Source organism: Oreochromis niloticus, linkage group LG2 (assembly GCF_001858045.2).
Source record: "Oreochromis niloticus isolate F11D_XX linkage group LG2, O_niloticus_UMD_NMBU, whole genome shotgun sequence".
In the NCBI taxonomy this organism is placed as follows: domain Eukaryota; kingdom Metazoa; phylum Chordata; class Actinopteri; order Cichliformes; family Cichlidae; genus Oreochromis; species Oreochromis niloticus.
In genome coordinates, this window is record NC_031966.2 from 29,463,563 (window position 1) to 29,483,250 (window position 19,688).

Sequence of the window (19,688 nt, forward strand, 5' to 3'; positions counted from 1 at the left end):
AAACTATATGTATCTATAGAGAGAAAGAGACATATAGCTTTAATAGTTAACATTCCAAAAGAAATGTTTATAAACTGTCTTTTCTAATTTGCCATTTGTGCTTTTTTTCTTCTTTTTTTTTGCATTCTGCCTGTTTTTGCAAAATAAATGAATTCCAACACCTCTTACGGGTTTGTAAAATGTGATATCCTGCCACACTCAGGAGACATAACACTGTTAGTTGCTCTGCAGGCACGGTATCTATGATGCATCCTGTTTTTTTGCTCTGTGGAGCGCACTCATCAGTGAATCACCACGGTCATCATTATTACCAACACATTGCTGAGAAGATGGCCTTTGGCAGGCTGATGGCCCCTGATGAGAGTGTGATCAGAGCCCGTCTACCTTGGTCCTCAGCAGCACACCTCCCCTGCATCCCACTACGTGGTTGCTAGGCAACAGAACTCTGTGGCAGCCTTTGAATTAACAGCAAGAATACTTATGTCAGTACACGGTGTTCTGGCCAAGCCGCAGCAGCCCACTGCCATGCTACAAGCAAGTCGGTTAGAGATTCTCCCAAAAAAAAAAAAAAATGAAAGAAATATAATCGTCCTCAGTCCCACTCAATCGCTAGAGGCGAGCAGAATTAGAGAGGCTCTAGAGAAATATGTGTCGCAAAGCAGGGAGGTTGGAGGGGAATGACGAATGAGTATAAAAGACTTGGTGATTTACAAGTGTTTGTTTGTGTGGGAGGCGAAGCTGCTGCTTCCAGGCTCCTTCAGCTTAAATTCTCTGTTGTGTCTTTCATGTACAGCTGCAGCAGAACACTCACTGTTACTAATATCTCTCTGATGTCCTCCACAAGCTTTGAGTTTGCATAGACTTTTTAGAAGTCCTGTAATGAGCCTGTGATTATCTGTCTTCCTGAAGTAGGACGTGTTTTAAAAGCATTTATTTATTTATTTTTTATTATTTTTTACTAAGCTTAAGATTCTGTTAAACAGCAGTGATCGGGCAAATGTGGCCTTGACGCACACATGTACATGCACACATATACACACACAGACACTGCTGTTTTAGTTCAAAACACTGCTTCATTATTGCTAAGAGAAATCCCTCTTCTGCATACTTCACCCTCCCTCCCTCGTGAAGCTCTCACAGTGATCATTTGTAATGACGTGAGAGGTTTTATCACCAATTTATGCCTCCTTTAAAATTTCTCCAGATTAGCCAGTTCACAGGTTTATCTCTGCACACGTAGCTGCCATTGTGTTTCTATGAGAACCTGAAGTTAATTACTATGATTTACTGCTGATTAGAGAGCTGTAGAGAGATTTTGCCATTACATTACCACTCACTGCCAGAAACCCGACCGTGGTTTCCAGGGAAACTGGAAATGTGAAGCTTTTCAACAGACACAGCCACAGCCTAAAGAGCGAGGATTGCCTAAGATAGATTCTTCTAGAGACAAACCTGTACCCACTGCAATCAGCATCAATCACCGGGGGGAGATGCACGGACAGATGTTTGTCTCAATCGGTGCTGAGATTTGCAATGTTTGACCCAAATCTGAAGAAGAGTTGTGGAGTGGCTTCAGCCTGACTTTAGACTGCTGAGGTATGTCCTAATTTTCTGAGATCTCCTTTTGTAATCATGCTTGTTTTATAGTTACATTTTGAAAACAACTCTGAATTCATGTGCACGCTGTTTGTGTTATGTAATTATGGACTAAAATAGAATTCAGACAGGAGCTGATAATGAGATATTTTTGGGCATGAAGGTTTGACTTCGTCTCTCTAAAGTATTTAAAAAGATAGTCCTGGGATATTAAAGTAAGTGTGCAAGCAATTCTGATCAAGTAGTAGCAGTGATGCTCCTGTGTCTATTTGAATAACTGAATAATATCAATTTCGTTTCATATCGCATGACAGAATATTTTTATCTTCCGCTTGTGCTTGGGCTTGTTCCCGATTATAAACTGCACGGACACTTTCACACTGCTGTGTTATCCCTGCAGGTAATTCTAGCCCTTTAATGCGGAGACAGAATGGGAAGCCTTAAGGATGAGATGAGAGGTGTCACGGAGGACCACCAGCCTTGCGAGAAGACGGATAATGGGGGGCATCCAGGAGGCTCAGATAGCACTGCTGCACCTGAAGGACCTCAACTGTACAGGAGTCAAGAGTCAACCACTCAAGGGGACTATCAGTCGGCACTACAGGGGAATGTCAGCTCAGTTGAGGAGAAAGAGAAAAACCTAATATCTAAAGATCAAGTGCTTTCAGGGGGGGATTATGGCAATGCTGACCTAACAGACACTGAACGAGTTAAAAACTGCACACAAATTGATGCCATGCCTGCAATGGTGGAGCACAATAAAACAACAACGGCAGCTACAAATAATGATGCAACGGTGTCGATCAAGTTTCTGAGTGATGAAGATGGAAAACCTGAAATTCAAGAGGAAAACTTTGAGGATCAAAATCGCAACAGAGAAAAAGATGCAGTAATTGAGAAAATCTCAGTTGCTGTCCCATCAACTCCAGACCCTTGTGACCCACGCTCCCCGGCCCCTTTTGGGCAGCACCACATGCGCACACAGGTGAGCCTCGAGGTGGTGCAGTGCTGCTCGGCAGCAACCAGCCCCATGACTCCTCCAGAGGGCAGCCATTCCTTCTTCTTCCCAAGTTCTTTTGGGAAACCTCAAGCCGTGGGCACCGACACTAAAGATGCAGAGTTGCAGGTGGGTCAGCAAGTGGAGTTCTGCTCTGTCGCCACATCCCCCATGACCCCAAAGTCCCCGTATAGCACGGCTTTCCCAGAGTTTATCGGGAGAGAGCCAGCGCAAAGGGATGAGAAAGTGAAAAAGAATGAGGAGCAGAGGGAGACTGGTCAGCAGGAGACAAAAGTTTCAGCAGAGGCTGCGTCAGAAACAACTGAAATTTTAAAATTTACTGCATCAAAGGAGATGACTGAGAGTTCCACCAACGGAGTGGATGCTGAGTTAATAGGTGCACATGTAAGTGTGGAGGATAGCAATCAGCAGTGTAAGCAGCAGAGGATGGGAAGTATGGATCAAGATATTACAATCTTGGTGACCCAGTATGGCAACAATGAGGAGGAAGAAACGGACAAGGCTGAGTCGTTTTTTTATTCTGTTGAACCGGAGATGGTCAAAATAGATGAAGATGAGGTTGGAGAAAACTGCAGTGATATAAACAGGGAGGACGGAAAGGGAAAGTCCTTCAGTGAAAGTGTTCACGGGACCACAAACGATCCACAAACTAAAGAACCTTCTGCTGCTGTCAGTGAACATCCAAAAACATACACGGGATCCGAGCAGTCAGAGGTCAAAGACGACAAAGATGCAGGTGAAAAAAAGAGAGTTGTTTCTGCAAAAAAATCCCCCATCCCTGAATCACCGGCTCCCTTTGGCTGCCACAACATCCGCACACAGGTGAGCCTGGAGGTAGTGCAGTGTCAGTCTGTGGCCACCAGCCCCATGACCCCTCCTGAGGGGGACCAGGCCTTCTATTTCCCCAGCTCTTTTGGAAAATGTGGGGCTGTGGGCACAGAGACTAAAGATGCTGAGCTGCAGGTGGGTCAGCAGGTGGAATTTCGCTCTGTCGCTACCGCACCCATGACCCCGAGAACTCCCACGATTATGACTTTCCCTCAGGTCATGAAGGAGCCTAGCATAGAGGAGAAGATAGTGGAGGAGGAAGAGGAAAAGAAAGAAGAGGCAACAGAGGAGAAAGAGGAAAAGAAAGAGGAGGCGACAGAGGAGAAAGAGGAAATGAAAGACGAGGCGAAGAAGGAGAAAGGGGAAAAGAAAGAGGAGGCGACGGAGAAGAAAGAGGAAAAGAAAGACGGGGCGAAGGAGGAGAAAGAGGAAAAGAAAGAGGAGGCGATAGAGGAGAAAGAGGTAAAGAAAGAGGAGGTGATGGAGGAGAAAGAGGAGAAAGTAACGCAAGAGAAAAAGGTGGAGGGAGTTGAAGAGAACACAAAGGAGGAAATAAACTGTAAGGAGAAAGATGAGGAGAAATGCGAGGAGCCAGTGCAGGAGGTGAGCTGGGATGAGAAGGGGATGACGTGGGAGGTGTACGGAGCTGTGGTGGAAGTAGCCGTGCTGGGCTCTGCCATCCAGAAACACCTGGAGAAGCAGGTGAAGAAGCAGAAGAGGCAATCCTCCATGCCCCCGCCGCCTCCGCTAAACCCCTCAGCTACACCCCTGACCTCAGAGATAGCCCAGGGGGGTTCAGGTAAGGGCCGTGCAGGGAGGAGAGGGGAGCATGATGGGAAAGCGGGCCGACGCAGAAGAAACCCCTTCCGCCTGCTGATGGAGAATATGCAGCAGCCACACTGTTGCTCCAGAGCTCATACCACTGAGTGACAGGAGAGAAAGTTTACATGGTATCCGATACACGTGGTCGATATCCAGTGCATCCACTGAATGACGTCGTCTTGACGGTGTGAGAAAAAGAAGGAAAAAATTCACACCTTCACTCAAGACAAGCAAGCACAAAAGGATTTAATATGAAGTTTGCACCGAGAAGCATTAACCGCTGAGAAAGCAGCCATAAATTATGATTTCTCTTTTTATCCCCCACACCCCCCACCCTCGCTGATTGGTATCTTATTCACAAATCTCTCTGCACACACCGACAGAGTGATGATGGACGTTTGGGGAAACGAGAGCGATGCGTCAGCGTCATCATCAGCCTGGCTCTCCTCCTTTAGTGTTTTTCGCTGAAACCATTCAGCCGTCCACTGACTCATTTTAGCTGTTGGTGCTTTTTTTTGTTGTTGTTTTTTCCACTCACCTCACACAATATGAAGCCATGGCAACCAGCTTTTCTCCTGGTTGCTAAAAAGCTTGTTAAGCTTCGACAGAGAGATGATGGTGTAATGACAGGTTTTGAGTGTGATGTGTGACCTGGTGGCCTGGGGGATATTTAAATCGATTAAGTGTTGCCTTGATCTCTTTGTAAGAGGAGTCTCTACTGTCAGTGCAGGCTTTTATATGTCTTATATATTGCTTTAGATTTGGCACAGTGTTTTGACTTGTTTGTATTGTGAAAAGTGTTTTAAAAAAAGACAAAAAACAAAAAAAATGATGACGCGTACAATCACCTTTCGAGGAAAGTAATGACTCCTGATATCAGGGTATTTTTAGTCATGACTGCTTACAGTATTTTAATGCCATAATCTGTGATCCTGTTGTAAATTATGTGAAGGCAACGATTTTAAATGTGTTTTAACGCCGCGGTTGTTACAGTGTCAGTGAATGTACGCGTTCACCAGCATTAACTTCGGATCCACATTCAAAGGATCAGAATTTATTCATGGATTGCACTTGTGTTACATTCATTTAGGTGTCAGTAAACAGTGAATAATCTTTTCAATCTGCTGCTTGTTGGAAGTCACTCTGCATGAGTTTTTTTTTCTCTTCATCAAGAATGTCATAGCAAACACTGACAAATGAAACAGGGAAAAGAGAGAGAGAGATTTTGGCAGACACACAGTTATAAATAAGGATTTCATTCATACACTGACATTTTGAAACCTTTTTTGAAATTTATCTGTTTTTCTTGATTTCTGTGTTGGCATAACTTTAAGAAATAGTTTCTTTCAAAAGCAATTCAAACCCTTTTTAAACTACTGCTTATTATATTAACAAAAATAAAGTGATTCACATGTGCATCAAGCAAGAGGTTTGTGTGTTTAACCACTGCTGCTATTCATTTTTTTATACTGCATGGATTGAAACCGTCTCTACAGAAAGATAAAGGAAGAGTTTGATATTTTTAGGCCATCGATATTGATTTCACTTTCATACCTATGTACAAACTATGAGGCTACAGCAAACAAGCAATTCACATACTTCAGCTCTCTGACTGGATAAGGATAAAGTCTTTGAAATCATTACACTTTTATACAATTAGATCTTTTTCACAAAATAGGATCCCCCTTTTGGTTCAGTTTTATGCTTGTAAAGGGTGTTTAGGCTTCAAAGTTAAATCTGTAATACAGAGAAGGCTATTTGAAGATGAAGTCTTCATCAAGAACTATAGAATAAGTTTGATTTGGTAAACCTGATTACGAAGAAGCTACATTTGTCTAGCTGAGGCATCTGGCCTTCACTATTTACATTACAAATCTGTGGTGTCAAATACAGGGTTGCTGTACCCCATGAGGGGGTTGTCAGTGCTTTTGTTTTGGTCAGCCAGGGCCAGTGCTTCATCCAAAGGCTCATTGTACGCTGGTGGATCCTCTTTGGGATGTCGAGCACTTTCCGAGTCAGATTTCGAGTCGTCGGAGCTGAAGCTTAGATGGCTTTGGTGGAAAAACAAAGAGAAAGAGGGAGACAATATGAACAAATGATCATTTCAAGGTTTTTGATTTAAAAACAACAATCACATGGGATTGCTGGAAGCACAGAGCCAGCTCTGTCACAACATTCTGTAGTGGGCACTCTGTGGCAAAATGTTCACCTGGAAATCATCCCAGATTATTAACCAGCACAGCTACAGAGTGGTGAGCGCAGCTGCGTTTCACCGTGAGCCACCTTATCAAACTGTGTTGATCAAGCCAGTAACTGCTCTCTGTAGGCAGTGGACCGATTTACAGACAGGGTTCTTTGTTTCCTTGTTGTTTTTGTTTTACCTGTGTTTGTCATCATCAGAGCTGCTCTCTTCTAACTCGATGGTTGTGTCGATGTTGAGGTTGAGCACGGGATTAGCACTATCAGAGAGAAGTGACACATGTTAGAAGGCAAACTTATACATTAGGTTTCATACCATTGCCTATTTCATTTATCTGAATAAAGATTTTGTCTCCTCACCCTTCCATGGTGTACTTGTTGGTTCCAGGTAGCATAAGACCGTTTTTCTGGTTGTCATAATTCATACTGGATGCAGATTCTGCAGCTTTAGCGGCCTTAAGCTTCCTTCTGTAGCTGTAGGGTGGAATGATGAGTGGTTAGTACACAGACTCCCTGATGGTCGTAGACGTTTGAAATAGTAGGTGTCACATTTTCTTACTTTCTGCGAGTGCACAGCAGTGAAGTGGTGAGGACAAGAAGCACAATGACTAGGCCTGCCACAATCCCCAGCAGGACATATTTTACTGTGTCCACTGTTTTTTCTTCCTCAGGAGCAGTCCCCTAAAAACAGAGGTTTCAGGTTTCGAGTTTCATATGTAGATCTTAAAGTTTTCATTCACTTATATTTACACTAACTTCACAATTTTTACATGTCCTTTAATACTGATCAGACTTATCAGACCTCTTACTTATCTGGAGTTAACTGCTTTGTAAAATGAACCAAAGCGATTGCTACTGGTGTCTCCTTAAACCAGATTTTAAATGTCTTTATCCCTGTAAAATATATTTTACTTTACTTATCTAAACCTATGCTCAAAAATTGTTTTTTCACCCTTAATATACACGAAACAATAATTTTGAGTAAAATACAACTGTGATATATAAAATCTATAAAAAGGTTTATTTATTCAAATAATTAATCAATAAAGAAAATGTGACTCCATTTGACAAGATTCCATTAAATGTAGCATTTTACATTGTACTTATGTAATAAAATTACATGAAAAAATGTATATGTAAAAAAAATCTGTTACATTTTTTTTGTTTTTGTTCAAATTTCAAAATGTATATTACAATGTCCTAAGTAATTTTTAACTATAGCCAATATCATTCAAATGCACCATACACTGAGTTCTTAATCTCAACTTAGTTACGGCTGTTTCTGAAGATCACATGATCCACCTTTATGGGAAATCATATGCCTTTTAGCATTTAATAAATATAAATCCTAAATTATTGAAAATTAGGCATGTGTGTTAAAAGTGATACGCATGAAACAATTCTGAATTTAACCTGCTGGTGGAGCCAGAGTGCTTGTTGTAGCACATATTGAACTTGGTGAAAAGAATCAGTGAACTGTTCCCTACCCCTGTGCTGACTCTGAAATACTTTTTTATTAGACTGCCACCAGCAATTTATCAAAAAAGAATAATAAAAAAAAAATGATGACGAAATGACCAAGAAGATATAAAGAAGAAGCAGAAAAATAGTGGGTTTTTTGCCGTGTTTAAAAAATAAAACCATACTTACAATGTTATCTAGCCCAAGCTCTATCAGCTTAGGAAAGTGTTCCGGATCAGAGAGCATTATTTCCACTTGAACAGAGGTAAGGGCTGTTCCATTGGCGTAGACAAAATAAGCTACCACAATGGTTTTGTCTGTAGCCCTGAGAGAACCATTAAAAAACACACACATACACACAAATTAAATCAACACATTTCAGCATTTAAAACCTAAGACTTGGAGTTGCTGCCATTGTCATTTTGTCTACATGTGCAATTGCACCACCTAGTAAGGAAAAACAAAGCATAAATCAACAGCTGAATAATGATTTTTTTACTTAATCCCTACAGCGGCAAGCAGCTTATAAACCGCACTCACTGAAGTTAAAGGAGATGTGAAAGGTAACTTACCTGGATGGCTCACTGTAAGGCCTAAGAGCAACAATTTCAACGGCAGCCTTAGTGGCAGTCATGAGTGCTCTAGAAGAGTCCCAGAAGATGACGGGGGAAAGAAAATGGGTAGATTTAAGTGGTGACTGAATGAAAATTAGCAGATTAGATCAGATATAGTCTTTACTAATGATTCAGACATTACCTCCTGATCTCAGTGAGCTTTTTTTCAACCTCAATCTGATTATTTGCAAACCTGAGTTCGACTTTGTAGGATTCATCGACTGTGAAAATCTGCAGTTATAAAAAGAATGGAAACATTGGTGTGTGCTGCAAGTTTTATAGCCTGTTTGGAGTATACAACACAGGGTAAATCCCACGTTACTTACATCCAGCACGGTGCTTGAGGACAGGCCGCCGGGATCAGTCGCAGAGACTGTTACCAAATACTTCCCCTTCAGTGTCAAATCAAGTGTCTGTGTAGATCTGTGGATAGTTGAAGGGAAGCACACCCATAAAAACCATAAAAATACACCCATGAGAATATTATTTTGGAAAAAACAACATGTGCATGGGCTCCTGTTATCCCTGCTAAAATATAAATCTAAATATATGAGGGCAAGTGTAAACACCGACGCTTGTGAGAAAAACACATTACCAGAGCAGACCGAGGTTTGACTGCAGGAGACGACTTTGTACTCACTGAATAATCCCAACATAGCGGTCATTTTGCTGTGTGGTGACAGCCTCAAAAAGTGCCCCCTTGTTACTTATTTGATTGTTGGTGTTTTGGAATTTGACGTCTGTCACTTTAAACTCAATCTGACTGTTTATGCCACTGTCACGATCTGTAGCCTATGAAAGATATGAAATGGAGCATCGTTAATGCATCGTTAACATGCCGAAATGAGGTCAGGTGTTTTTGCTTTTCAGTCGTACTTACGGTAACCCCCGCAACTGATGTCCCTTTGCTTGCACTTTCTGACACCACAACTATAAAAGAAGAAGAAAAATCAGCGTTGGATTCGTATAATGTTTTAAAAATTTAGGGCGATATGTGAAAAAACGTGGCCCTGTTGATAAGTACTGCAGACGAGTGGTTATTCTGAGAGAAGGACTCACCAAACACCTGACTGTCTGAGAAAATGAATTCTGGAGCATTGTCATTGATGTCTTCAATGTTGATCACCATTAGGCCTGAAGAGAAATGACAGTGAACCAGTTTTTATGTAAGCTGTTTGTTTTAATGTCTTACTCTCATTATCAGCAAACAACCCATTACTGACCTGTCGTGGCACTGTTGTTATATCCCTTCTCTGTGTAAATGTCCACCACCTGAGCCTCTACAATCGCCTGGTGGCATTTTTCATAATCCACCGTGACCTTAGGGTTGACCCTGACCTCTCCGTTTGGATCCAGGACAAACCAGTCGCAGAAATCCAGGCTGTTGTTGCATCTGCATTTGACGGATTCCAGCTCAAAGACCAGAGAATGGTTCCCGTCTTTATCTTCCGCTTTAAAAATCCCAACAGCTTCCACTACTGTGGTGTTCTCCTTCACTGTCATAGATGCTATTGGCTTGAACTCGGGTCTCTCGTCATTTACGTCAAGCACATCTACATCCACCGTCACTGTAGCTTTCTTCTGCTCCAGATCTGCTGCATCTACCTTCATACTAAACTTTGTGGGGCCTTTCTCATAGTCTAGCTCAATGTCTGGGTCCACAGTGATGTTTCCTATGAAACCTGTTGTGGCAGCGGAGGTTCGAATGATGAAGTTCCCAAAGCTCCCATCGACAATGCTGAAAGAGATGCGATTAAACTCTGCTGTTTGGTCCAAATCCTGAGCTTCAACCAAGCCAACAAATGCACCTGAATGAATGATAAATATGAATTAAAACCCTAACACGCAGTTGTAAACACTTAAAACATTTTGCGGTGTGAAATACTTGCCTTTTTCTCCTTCTTTAACAGAGAATTTGTAAGATGGGGCAAAAAATTTTGGCGTGTTATCATTGATGTCCTGAAATGGATGATAAAGAAAAAGAAACACTGGCAGTCATCAGCTGTACCAGGATTTACACCATCTCTTGTAACTTGGTACTGTCAACTTGCTAAAATACCTACCTGTACATTGATGGTAACCGTGACACTGGTGGATCTTTGGGGTTCACCCTGGTCTGTAGCAGTCACTTCAAGGTTAATCTCCCCTCCCAGCTCTGGATCCACGGCCTCACGATCCAGTTCAACGCTGTTTGTCAAAACACCGGTGTCACGGTCTATAGTGAAGTTCCTACTGTATGTGCTTGACACGATACCATACACAATTTGGCTGTTTGGAGTTTTGGGCTCATCTCCATCAGTAGCCTGTCCAAAGCAGAGAAACATCAGAAGAGACACTTTTAGGAAGATGATTTTCTTTGCTGCAAAATGCAATAAAAGCCTGAAAACAAATATTTATGGCCAAAATGCTGAATTTAATCCAGTAATGCCATGTATCGTATACACTTTTAAGGCTACAAAAATACAATATTGACCAAAACCTCATATCTGTAAACTGAAATGTAATTTCTTTTTTAATATAATTTGTCAGGAGGTCCAACAAACACTCCAGTTTCAAAAAAATACAGTTTTCTGGAAATGATTTCATGGATCAGCCTTGACAGGGTTAAGTCATTTGATTAAATGTACTTTTTTGATGTAATGTTGTTACATAATGTAAAACAGTGTAAAACATTTATTGAAATCTGGTCAAATGAAATGTACCTGATTGGTATACATTTAGTTTATACCAAGCATATTTTCCTTAATGATTAATAATTTATATAAATAAACCTTTGCTTTTATTTATTTCAGTCACATTTAAATTATTTTTTAAAAGTGATGTTTCATATTTATGATGACATGTTTGACTGTGTATACATTTGAAAATTATAACTCCCTGTCAATTTCTGGGAAAGTTTTTTTAAAATAATATTTTAGGCCTGGCTACACACTTCATTCACGTCACATGACAGGCCATGATATTGGGTGATGCAAATTTCCCCAGAAATGTATGTTTGGATCAGACTTCACTAGCTCTTATACATATCCTAAATCCATGTTTCTTAATTTTAATGGAATTAAGCAGATTTTTAAAAAGCTCTGAACTAAGAGTTTAAGGTCAGATACAATGACTGTTTTTCCATATAAAACCTTTTATGCTTCACTTTAAAAATTATGACCATAGCTGCAGCCCAAAGTTATAGTCATGAACTTTTTGCTGTCTCTGCCTACCAACATTAACAATAAAGCGCTTTTCATTTTTCAGCAACATGAAACCTGTTATTTATGTTCATGTCTTCTAGGCTCTTCAAAGTAGAAGTGGTAAGTAAATGTATGTATGAGAAGTCTTGAGGCAACTGTTGTTGTGATTTGGCGCTATATAAATAAAATTGAATTGAATTGAATGGAATTGAAGTCAGTGCCTTTAAGCAGTTAATTCCTCCCAGCCCAAAATGAAAAAAATAGATAAATCAAAATTAACTTGACAACTATTGTCCTTAGTGCTCACCCTGCCAAACTTACCTCTATTCGGACTTCAAGCTCTTGGCCCTCTCTAATAAAAGCCACGTAAGAATCTCTGTTCATGACTGGAGGATTGTCGTTGATGTCAGTCAGTGTGATCTCCAGTACTGTAGAGCCAGGCTTCCCATCTGTGTCTCTGGCCTGTAGAGTTGCTGTATACAGAGATCTGAGCTCACGATCCAGGAGCTCTTGGCTTTTCACATAAACTTTGCCAGTATGCAACTCCACGTCAAAGTAGGGTAATCTGAAACATAAGCGCACTGTTGGTGAGGTGTTGTGTGCGAGACACAGACAGCAGCTGCACAAAAAAAGAAGAATTACTGCAGCAGGCCACAAGTGAAGACGTACATGCTGTCGGGAAAAAGTTTGTATGTCAGGTTGCCTTTATCCATTGTGTCTGGATCATCTGCCTAAAAAAGAGAAAAACAAAACAATGTGTGAGTTTCTGAAATAAAAGAATAAAAGCTCCAGATGTCTGAGAGAGAATTCAGATTGCAAGGAACTTACTGTAATTGTGATCAATTCTGTCCCAATGGGTGAATGCTCTGACACATTTAACCTGTATGTGTCCTCTTTGAAGGTTGGACTGTTGTCATTGCCATCCTTGATGTTTATAGTGACTTGAGCAGTGGAGCTGAAAGTGGGATCATCTTGATCTACAGCAGTCACCTGCACCATGATATGAGCAACTCATTATACTTGTAAAGAGTTTTAAAAGTCACAAACATGAGTGGTATTGGCACATGCAATGGTATGTATGTATATGGCTTATTTTAATTACATTTTTCATTTTCTTACCTGTAAAATCATTTGCTGTTTTTTTTCAAAATCCAGATTTTCGGGTTGCCTGATCATGATCTGAACGATGCTGTCTATGGTGGTAAATTGAGGTTCCACAGAAAACACGGCTTTGTCCTCTCCCTCCAGGATTAGCTGAGTGTTTGAAATCTGTAAAATCCCAGAACCCAAAAGTTTTATGTTTGATCAATAATGTTACACAGAGGTGAAATTTGGGGGGGAGGGGGGTGAATGGGGACCTCATCCTATAGATGATGAATGGTCTTTCCTTACCTTGTCGGGATCTTTGACAGTCATGCCGATGTTAATAAATCCCAGTGAGTGCTCCAAGATCTCACCACTGAATTCAGTGGCCGTTACACAGTCTTCTCCTGAGTCTCCACACTTGTAAAACTCTGGCTTATTGTCATTGACATCAAGGATGTTGATCTGCACAGTTGTTGTGACGCTGGCACGGACCCCATGGATGTTTTCTTTAGACTCAGTGCCCTTAAATAGGCCAGAATGAAAAAAATGTTTTCAATATTCAAGATATTGATTAAAAAAATTAAAGATATTTAATCTTTCTCAATATTTTTTATGACTAAATATAATAATAATATTAAATTAAATGGTCTAAAGAAGAAGATCCTAAATGTTTTTTGTTTTTGCATCATTGAGTAGTTGCTCCTATGTAATGGTGGGTTCCACCATGACACCATCTGCTCTTTGTTGTCAGCGACCCTGTGCTCAGGCTTCCATTCTGCTCACACCAGTTCCCATCTGTATTTTGAATGTGCTCTCTAAGGTCACTGTAAACACCTTCAAAAACTGCTACTAGTGCAACTTTGGTGTAAAACTGTTATGCAAAGTTAAAAAAAAAAAAATCCCCCCAAAACAATGGGAAAATTAAACCATTTTGGAACATCATCACTATTAGTTTCATGAGTTTTGTGAAGATTTGTCTTCCTCAACCTTCAAAATGGTCTTATCACAGTTTATGTCATGTTTGCTTGAGTTGTAAAAACAACCTTTGATTTGTGTTCTAAAAGAAGCTATGTGGTACGCGGAAGTTTCTGGTGGTGCACAGAGACGTTCAACCTGCCTTTCACTGCTGCCAGGTCTTATTAAGATAAGAGAATTTTATACTTGCTGGTCAATACGTCATATTGACTCTAGGGAGTGGTATTGTTCGGTGTTCAGTCTTGACAAAATGTTGAGCTATTCCTTTAAATCTTAATACGTAAAACTAAAAGTAGAGGGACTAAAAAGTGTCAGAAAGCTCAGTTTGGTCACAGTGAAACTGTAATGTGCTGTAATCTGTATGAACTTCATGGGATAACTTTAGTTAGTACTAATGGACAAGCTTACTGTAGTAACATGCACAGAGAGAAGGAAATTAGAAAATGAAATAAAAATGTACCTTCACAGTCAGAGTTACAGTGTCACCAATAACTTCTCTGTCAATTTCTGACTGTACAGATATGACACCATCACTGCTTGAGATTGTAAACAGGCCATCTGCTGAGGACTCTGTAAAATAATGTGGAAATAATATATTATACTATCACTCATAAGTTAAAAGCAACAACATACTGTAGCTTACCTTCAATGCTATAGACGATTGCATCATTGACTCCTCTGTCTTGGTCCACAGCAGTCACTTTAAGCACAGATGTGTCCTATTAAAGTAAAGAAAATGTTTATGAAATGTGAAGCATTTGAAAGTCTTTTTATATGCATAAAAAATATGTCAACTCAAAGCAGGCTCAGTGCCTTTAGTTCTGTGCGGTAATAGTAACAAACAAACGGTAACAAAAAGTTATCAACGGTAACAAGTCATTGCATACACTGGGTCATATATTGGAAAAAGCTTTGTTTGCCTTACAGTAATTCTTTGAAATCATTGGTCAGGTTCAGCAGCACTCACCACAGGTGAATGCTCACGAACACTTCCAACATAGGGAATGCCGATGAACTGAGGGTCAAGATCTGGGACATCTTCAACAGTAACGAAGGAATAAACAATGGTCGACGAGTATTTTGTATCAGAAAAATAACACTTGCCTCCACCATCCTGTTAGAAAACATTTTAAAAAATCTTTTAGATTTTTTTGGTGATCAAATAAATCTAGAAATCTAGAAACAGATTTCAAAGATAAACATGACAGCTAAACTCAAAGATGCTGAAAATGTGTTATTCACTTTTGACAGTGCTGTCAAATTACAAAAAACAAACAGAATGAGTAAAATGTGTTAGTAAAAGTATTAAAAAATGGAAATTAACTTGATTACTGTTACAACAAGCAAAGGCAATCAGCAAAAATTAAATGTAAAAATCACTTTCACAGTATTTAATTTATCACTTCTCCTTTGCAAACTGACCATGCAACAACAGTTATTATGCCTGAATGCTCTAGCTTCATTTACACTTTCTTATTAGGAGCAAGTAACAGGGCAATTCACTACTTAACAAACTAACTGCGAATGTTACAATATGCCCCTGTGTGTTATGTTAGGTTAGCACTGTTAGTTGTTATAGTGTTCTTAACTGCAGGTTTATTTAGGAGAACACATATAAAGTTATCTTTACATTGTTTTGGAAACATCTTCAATAGATTTCTTATCAAACAGTTATATAAGAAACTCTTATATCTGTTTATTATTATAATCAGCAGCACCAGGGTGGGTCAAAGAATCAAAGCAGAGGGAAACAGCTAGCGTGCTTCTCACTAGTAGCGGTCTAAAGGTCAGAAAAACTGCCAACCCATCACACTAAAGGTCACTTAAATTGTGTACTTATTTAATTATTATTATTATTTAATAATTTACAGTTTATTTATTTACAAATCTAAAATGTAAAAATAATAAGCTGCATTCATTTGTACAGGGGTGTAGGGCTATTTTCTTGGCCAGGTGTGATAACTTTGGGAATTCTTGTAGAAACCAACAAAAGACTGACTGATACAAGATACATTTTTGTGTCCAAACTGCTAAACACAAAATACCAGTTGAATAAAAGGAATAAAGTTGAATAAAATCTATCTTCTCATGTTATTCTCAGCTAGTAAAAGAAATTCACAACATGCCAAACTATTGCTTTAATGAATTTGGAACCACAAGAATATACAAAGCTGCTTTAGTGCTTTTTAGTGCCTTTGCTGTTTACACTTTTCTTTAACCATTATCATGTTTAAACTTGAACAATCATACTTACACTGGCATTAATCTTCAGTCGATAGTAAGTACTCAGTGAGGTATAATTCAGAGGCTTGCTCAGTGTGACTACACCAGTTTCTCTTACAATGCTGAACAGACTAAACCCATCGTTTGGGATTACCTGGAAAAAACAGGTAAACAGTGCTTTACAGGTTCATGGAACATCTGCATTGAATATCATTACATTTTATGCTTTGCAAAGGAAGCTTACTTCATCAATGGCGTATGTAACAATGCCAGCAGTTCCTGTATCAGCATCAGAGGCTAATGCCTGAAACAAAGTTGTGCCTACAGCAGTATTCTGTTGATAAAACACAAAAAACAAAACAGAATTATAAAATCAGAAGTTATTCTCTTAGTAAACAAATTAGTGTTTATTTTTTCCTTTTGATTAATGAGCCAATGGTAAAGGAACAGCTTCTTTCATAGCACTTTTCTACTCTATCTGAGCACTCAAAACACTTTATAACAGACTCCAACAGATGAATCAGAGAGCTACTTGGGGTTAGCATATTTGGTATGCAGCCTGAAGCAGCCAGGGATCAGACCAGTAACCTTCCGATTAGGAGATGACCTGCTCTCCCTCCTGAGCTAGAACAACCCAAAGAATGCTTTTCTCTCACAGCAACATGAAGTAAATAGTTGAAAGAACATTCTTTACTAACAAGGTAAGATGCTATGGCAAAAAAAACACACACCAAAAAAACACAAAACCATTTGTAGAATTATTATTTAAAATGTATTTGGCTTACTTCTGGAACACTTGTGTCATAAGAAGGCCTCTCAAAGATGGGTGGGTTGTCGTTGGCATCATCTAATATTATGCTTAAGTCTCCATTTCTCTGTAACATATGATGCACTCTGTGAATATAATGAATAAATTGACTTTAAAAAATAACTTTCACTAAGTTAAATGTCACTTACCTCATTCGGGCCATCAGAAACAGTAACTTCAAGTGTCAATAACACCGAAGTCTAGAAGAGAGAATTGATGAAATTGGTAAGTGAACATGCTTTGACCAAATGTTTTTTTCCAATAAAGGGTCTCTGCTCTACGTCTGCCACACCTCTCTATCAAGACGCCTTGCAACATATACAACCCCTGTAGATTTTTCAACTCTGAAGTTTGGAGCATCGTTCCCACTGAGTGTGTAAGTCAGTGGGTGACCATCTGGATCTGATGCAGCTATAGTAAATGCTGGTTGATCTGAAGAACAACAACATAAAAACATATAAAACATGGTCAAAAGAGACATAACATCACAAATGTGAAAAAAAAAGAAAGAAAGAAAAAGTTTTAAAAATATTTTAACATACCAACAGGGGTGTCTTCACACACATTGTAAACAAATTCGTTGATTTCAGGGAAACTTGCTGCAGAAGATTTGAAGGTTAAATGTTGATGTGAAGGTAAGAAAAGCAAAAATGAATCATCAGACATCAAACAAACACACACCATTAGTTAGGCTGATCAGGCATAATAATAGTATGCTTCCTGCAATCCCCTCCATGCCTGCAAATCAAAAGAGACAATTTCATAAAAGTAGCAAACATTAGATTTTTGTTCTTAGTGTCACCATGAAATAATAAAACCTTAAAGACAATCACTCAGTAGACTTATCAACATGCTAACAGGTTCATAATGACAATGTTCAGTTATTGGTTCTTACACTGACCACCTTACTAGTCCTAATTGCAAATTGTAGTTGAGGCTGAAATTTTTTTTAATCTTTATGAAAACAACAAAATTATTAGATGTCATGATGCAAACAGAAAAATAAGAAGGTGAATCACATACTGGACGATGCTGGGTAGTACACAGCTCTTGTCCTGATTTTTGTAGGCTGAAATTCAGCAGCCAATTGTAATTTCAGCCACACCCAAACTGTTCACAGCATAGCAGGTGGTGAAAACACCTGGAAATCTTTGTTTACAGAAAGAACACAGCAGAAACTTTTTTATAATATGAAACCTCATACATTTACATTTTTGCTGTCCCCTTATATTAACTAAAAAAGTGGACACCGTATTTTGATTATTTTTAAAAAACCTACTTGGGAACTTTGCATTAAGCTTTAAGTAATTTTACATAAATTTAAATAAAGATGTAAAGATGGTTTAGTTCATTTTCACCTGTTAAAAATTTTACACTTTGATCATATATATATATAAAACCTTGAATAATTAAGGTATAAAAATTAAGAATGACCTCATATAAATAAGTCTTTACTTGAATATGTAAGACCTTTGTTTTAAAGGGATTTACCACTTTTTTTCACTACTGTTGTAAGAAAGAAAAAACACGAAAAAAACTGATCAGCTTATTTCAGGTTTCAGGTGTTCGAAGCAACACGCTGAACTGATATTACGTATTGTTCGTTATTATCTTCTTTTTTCTTAATTGTCTAAGCATTATATAGTAACTAAATCCATATACTAATGCTCTAAAAAATAAATCCAAATGCAGAAGGCAAACTTACCAGCCAACATTCACAGAAGGCTTCTCCTTTACTGATGTCTGGATGAGACCTTTGACTCTTGTTCCTCTTAGTGATTGTCGTCTCACAGCAGTAAATATAAATGATTAACATGCGCCAGTGACGTGCAGCAAATATGATAGCATTTTACTCCGCTTCCTTGTTTGCTTGTTAAAAAAGAAAAAAAAATGTTTTAACTGTTTTCTAATAAGTAAAATAGAAAAACTTCACACAGTTGAAGCTGGACTCAACTACGACTTCATGCTGGCTGTTTAAGCTTAGAAACAAGCTCCTCACCAGTAACAAATGGCACTGAGCCATACTGGGCCACAAGTGTCCAAACAAGAATCCCACAAGGATCTGAAATGCCCTTTTGTCTAAATGAGTGGTGCTGCTGTCATGGCAACAATACTATTCTGATTGCTTAGGTTTGGAAACCCAGGGCTTTCTAATGCCCATGCCTTCAGAACCAATCAGAGGTTCAGTCCCTTATCCAGAAACTACAGTTCCAGGCCCTAATGAGCTCTTCCCAGTGAAGCTCCACAACCCATCCAGCCTACTCTCCTCATTAAAGGGTATCACACAAAGGATTATGCTCTCTTGTATCCACTGGCTTCATTCATAATGAGGCATTATTCTGAAAACAACATCTTCACTGTGACTGAAACAAATGCCAGTGAATTAAGTGTTGAGAATGGGGCTATTAATAAAAATACATTTGAAAAACACTAGCATGAACAAATGTGCAAAATGCTCAAAAGAAAATTCCTGATATACATGTTATATATATCAGACAAGATTCTTATTTGTTTCTGTCAAAAACAAATTAAATTTAAAGGAAAAAAAACACACAGCCTAAAGATATATGTTACTCGTGGTAACATAATGTAACACTGACTGAATTGCTTATTCAGTGGTTTACTGAATAAGCAAAAAAAAAATATGAGCATATTAGTACAAAAGAAGTTTGCTACAGCTTTCCAAGAGTCATTTGAAAAGTTATATTTTAAAATAAACAGCAACTGAAATTTTTAAGATATATAAAAGAAGAGAAAGCTTTCCTCCAAGTCCTGATTGCATGTTTTTTTCAAGAAGCTTACCACAGCCGCCATATTGATTTAGCATGTTATCATGCTAGTACTGTCCCTAAACTCACTGTCTGTGTCTACTATTA

The 19,688-nt window shown here is 39.0% G+C and overlaps 2 protein-coding genes across 3 annotated transcripts; one reads left to right on the forward strand and one right to left on the reverse strand.

The window, feature by feature from the left end:
• The first annotated feature begins 1,158 nt into the window (after window positions 1-1,158).
• gprin1 (G protein regulated inducer of neurite outgrowth 1) lies at window positions 1,159-5,497 on the forward strand. Its single transcript, XM_025897674.1, has 2 exons — window positions 1,159-1,596; window positions 1,997-5,497. Exon 2 carries the CDS (start codon window positions 2,027-2,029, stop codon window positions 4,370-4,372), a length of 2,346 nt encoding a protein of 781 aa, XP_025753459.1. The 5' UTR covers window positions 1,159-1,596; window positions 1,997-2,026; the 3' UTR covers window positions 4,373-5,497.
• Window positions 5,286-18,835, reverse strand: cdhr2 (cadherin related family member 2). 2 transcript variants are annotated; one of them, XM_019345341.2, is made up of 31 exons: window positions 18,518-18,835; window positions 17,836-17,881; window positions 17,494-17,550; window positions 17,355-17,411; window positions 17,105-17,244; window positions 16,962-17,012; window positions 16,790-16,879; window positions 16,249-16,338; window positions 16,036-16,158; window positions 14,749-14,895; window positions 14,425-14,500; window positions 14,242-14,351; window positions 13,113-13,328; window positions 12,840-12,989; window positions 12,549-12,710; window positions 12,390-12,451; window positions 12,042-12,285; window positions 10,602-10,841; window positions 10,428-10,497; window positions 9,762-10,346; window positions 9,598-9,672; window positions 9,419-9,468; window positions 9,179-9,330; window positions 8,865-8,961; window positions 8,681-8,769; window positions 8,497-8,565; window positions 8,114-8,249; window positions 7,023-7,144; window positions 6,824-6,937; window positions 6,646-6,723; window positions 5,286-6,315 (listed from the first exon to the last, which is right to left on the reverse strand). In XM_019345341.2, exons 1-31 carry the CDS (start codon window positions 18,626-18,628, stop codon window positions 6,132-6,134), a joined length of 3,993 nt encoding a protein of 1,330 aa, XP_019200886.1. In that variant the 5' UTR covers window positions 18,629-18,835; the 3' UTR covers window positions 5,286-6,131. The 2 variants fall into 2 exon arrangements, with proteins under 2 accessions (XP_019200886.1, XP_013127193.2); XM_013271739.3 differs by lacking the exon at window positions 17,836-17,881 and having other exon boundaries at window positions 18,518-18,635.
• Between the last annotated feature and the right edge of the window lie 853 nt (window positions 18,836-19,688).

Excerpts from the sequence above, each read along its gene's own strand:
- cdhr2 (XM_019345341.2), bottom strand. The coding sequence starts at position 18,628 with ATGTTAATCATTTATATTTACTGCTGTGAGACGACAATCACTAAGAGG. Across the intron at positions 10,842-12,041 it reads AGCTTGAAGTCCGAATAGAG|GCTACTGATGGAGATGAGCC; the intron begins GTAAGTTTGGCA and ends TGCTTTGGACAG. Across the intron at positions 8,962-9,178 it reads CGCTATGTTGGGATTATTCA|ATCTACACAGACACTTGATT; the intron begins GTGAGTACAAAG and ends AACTATCCACAG.
- gprin1 (XM_025897674.1), top strand. The coding sequence starts at position 2,027 with ATGGGAAGCCTTAAGGATGAGATGAGAGGTGTCACGGAGGACCACCAG.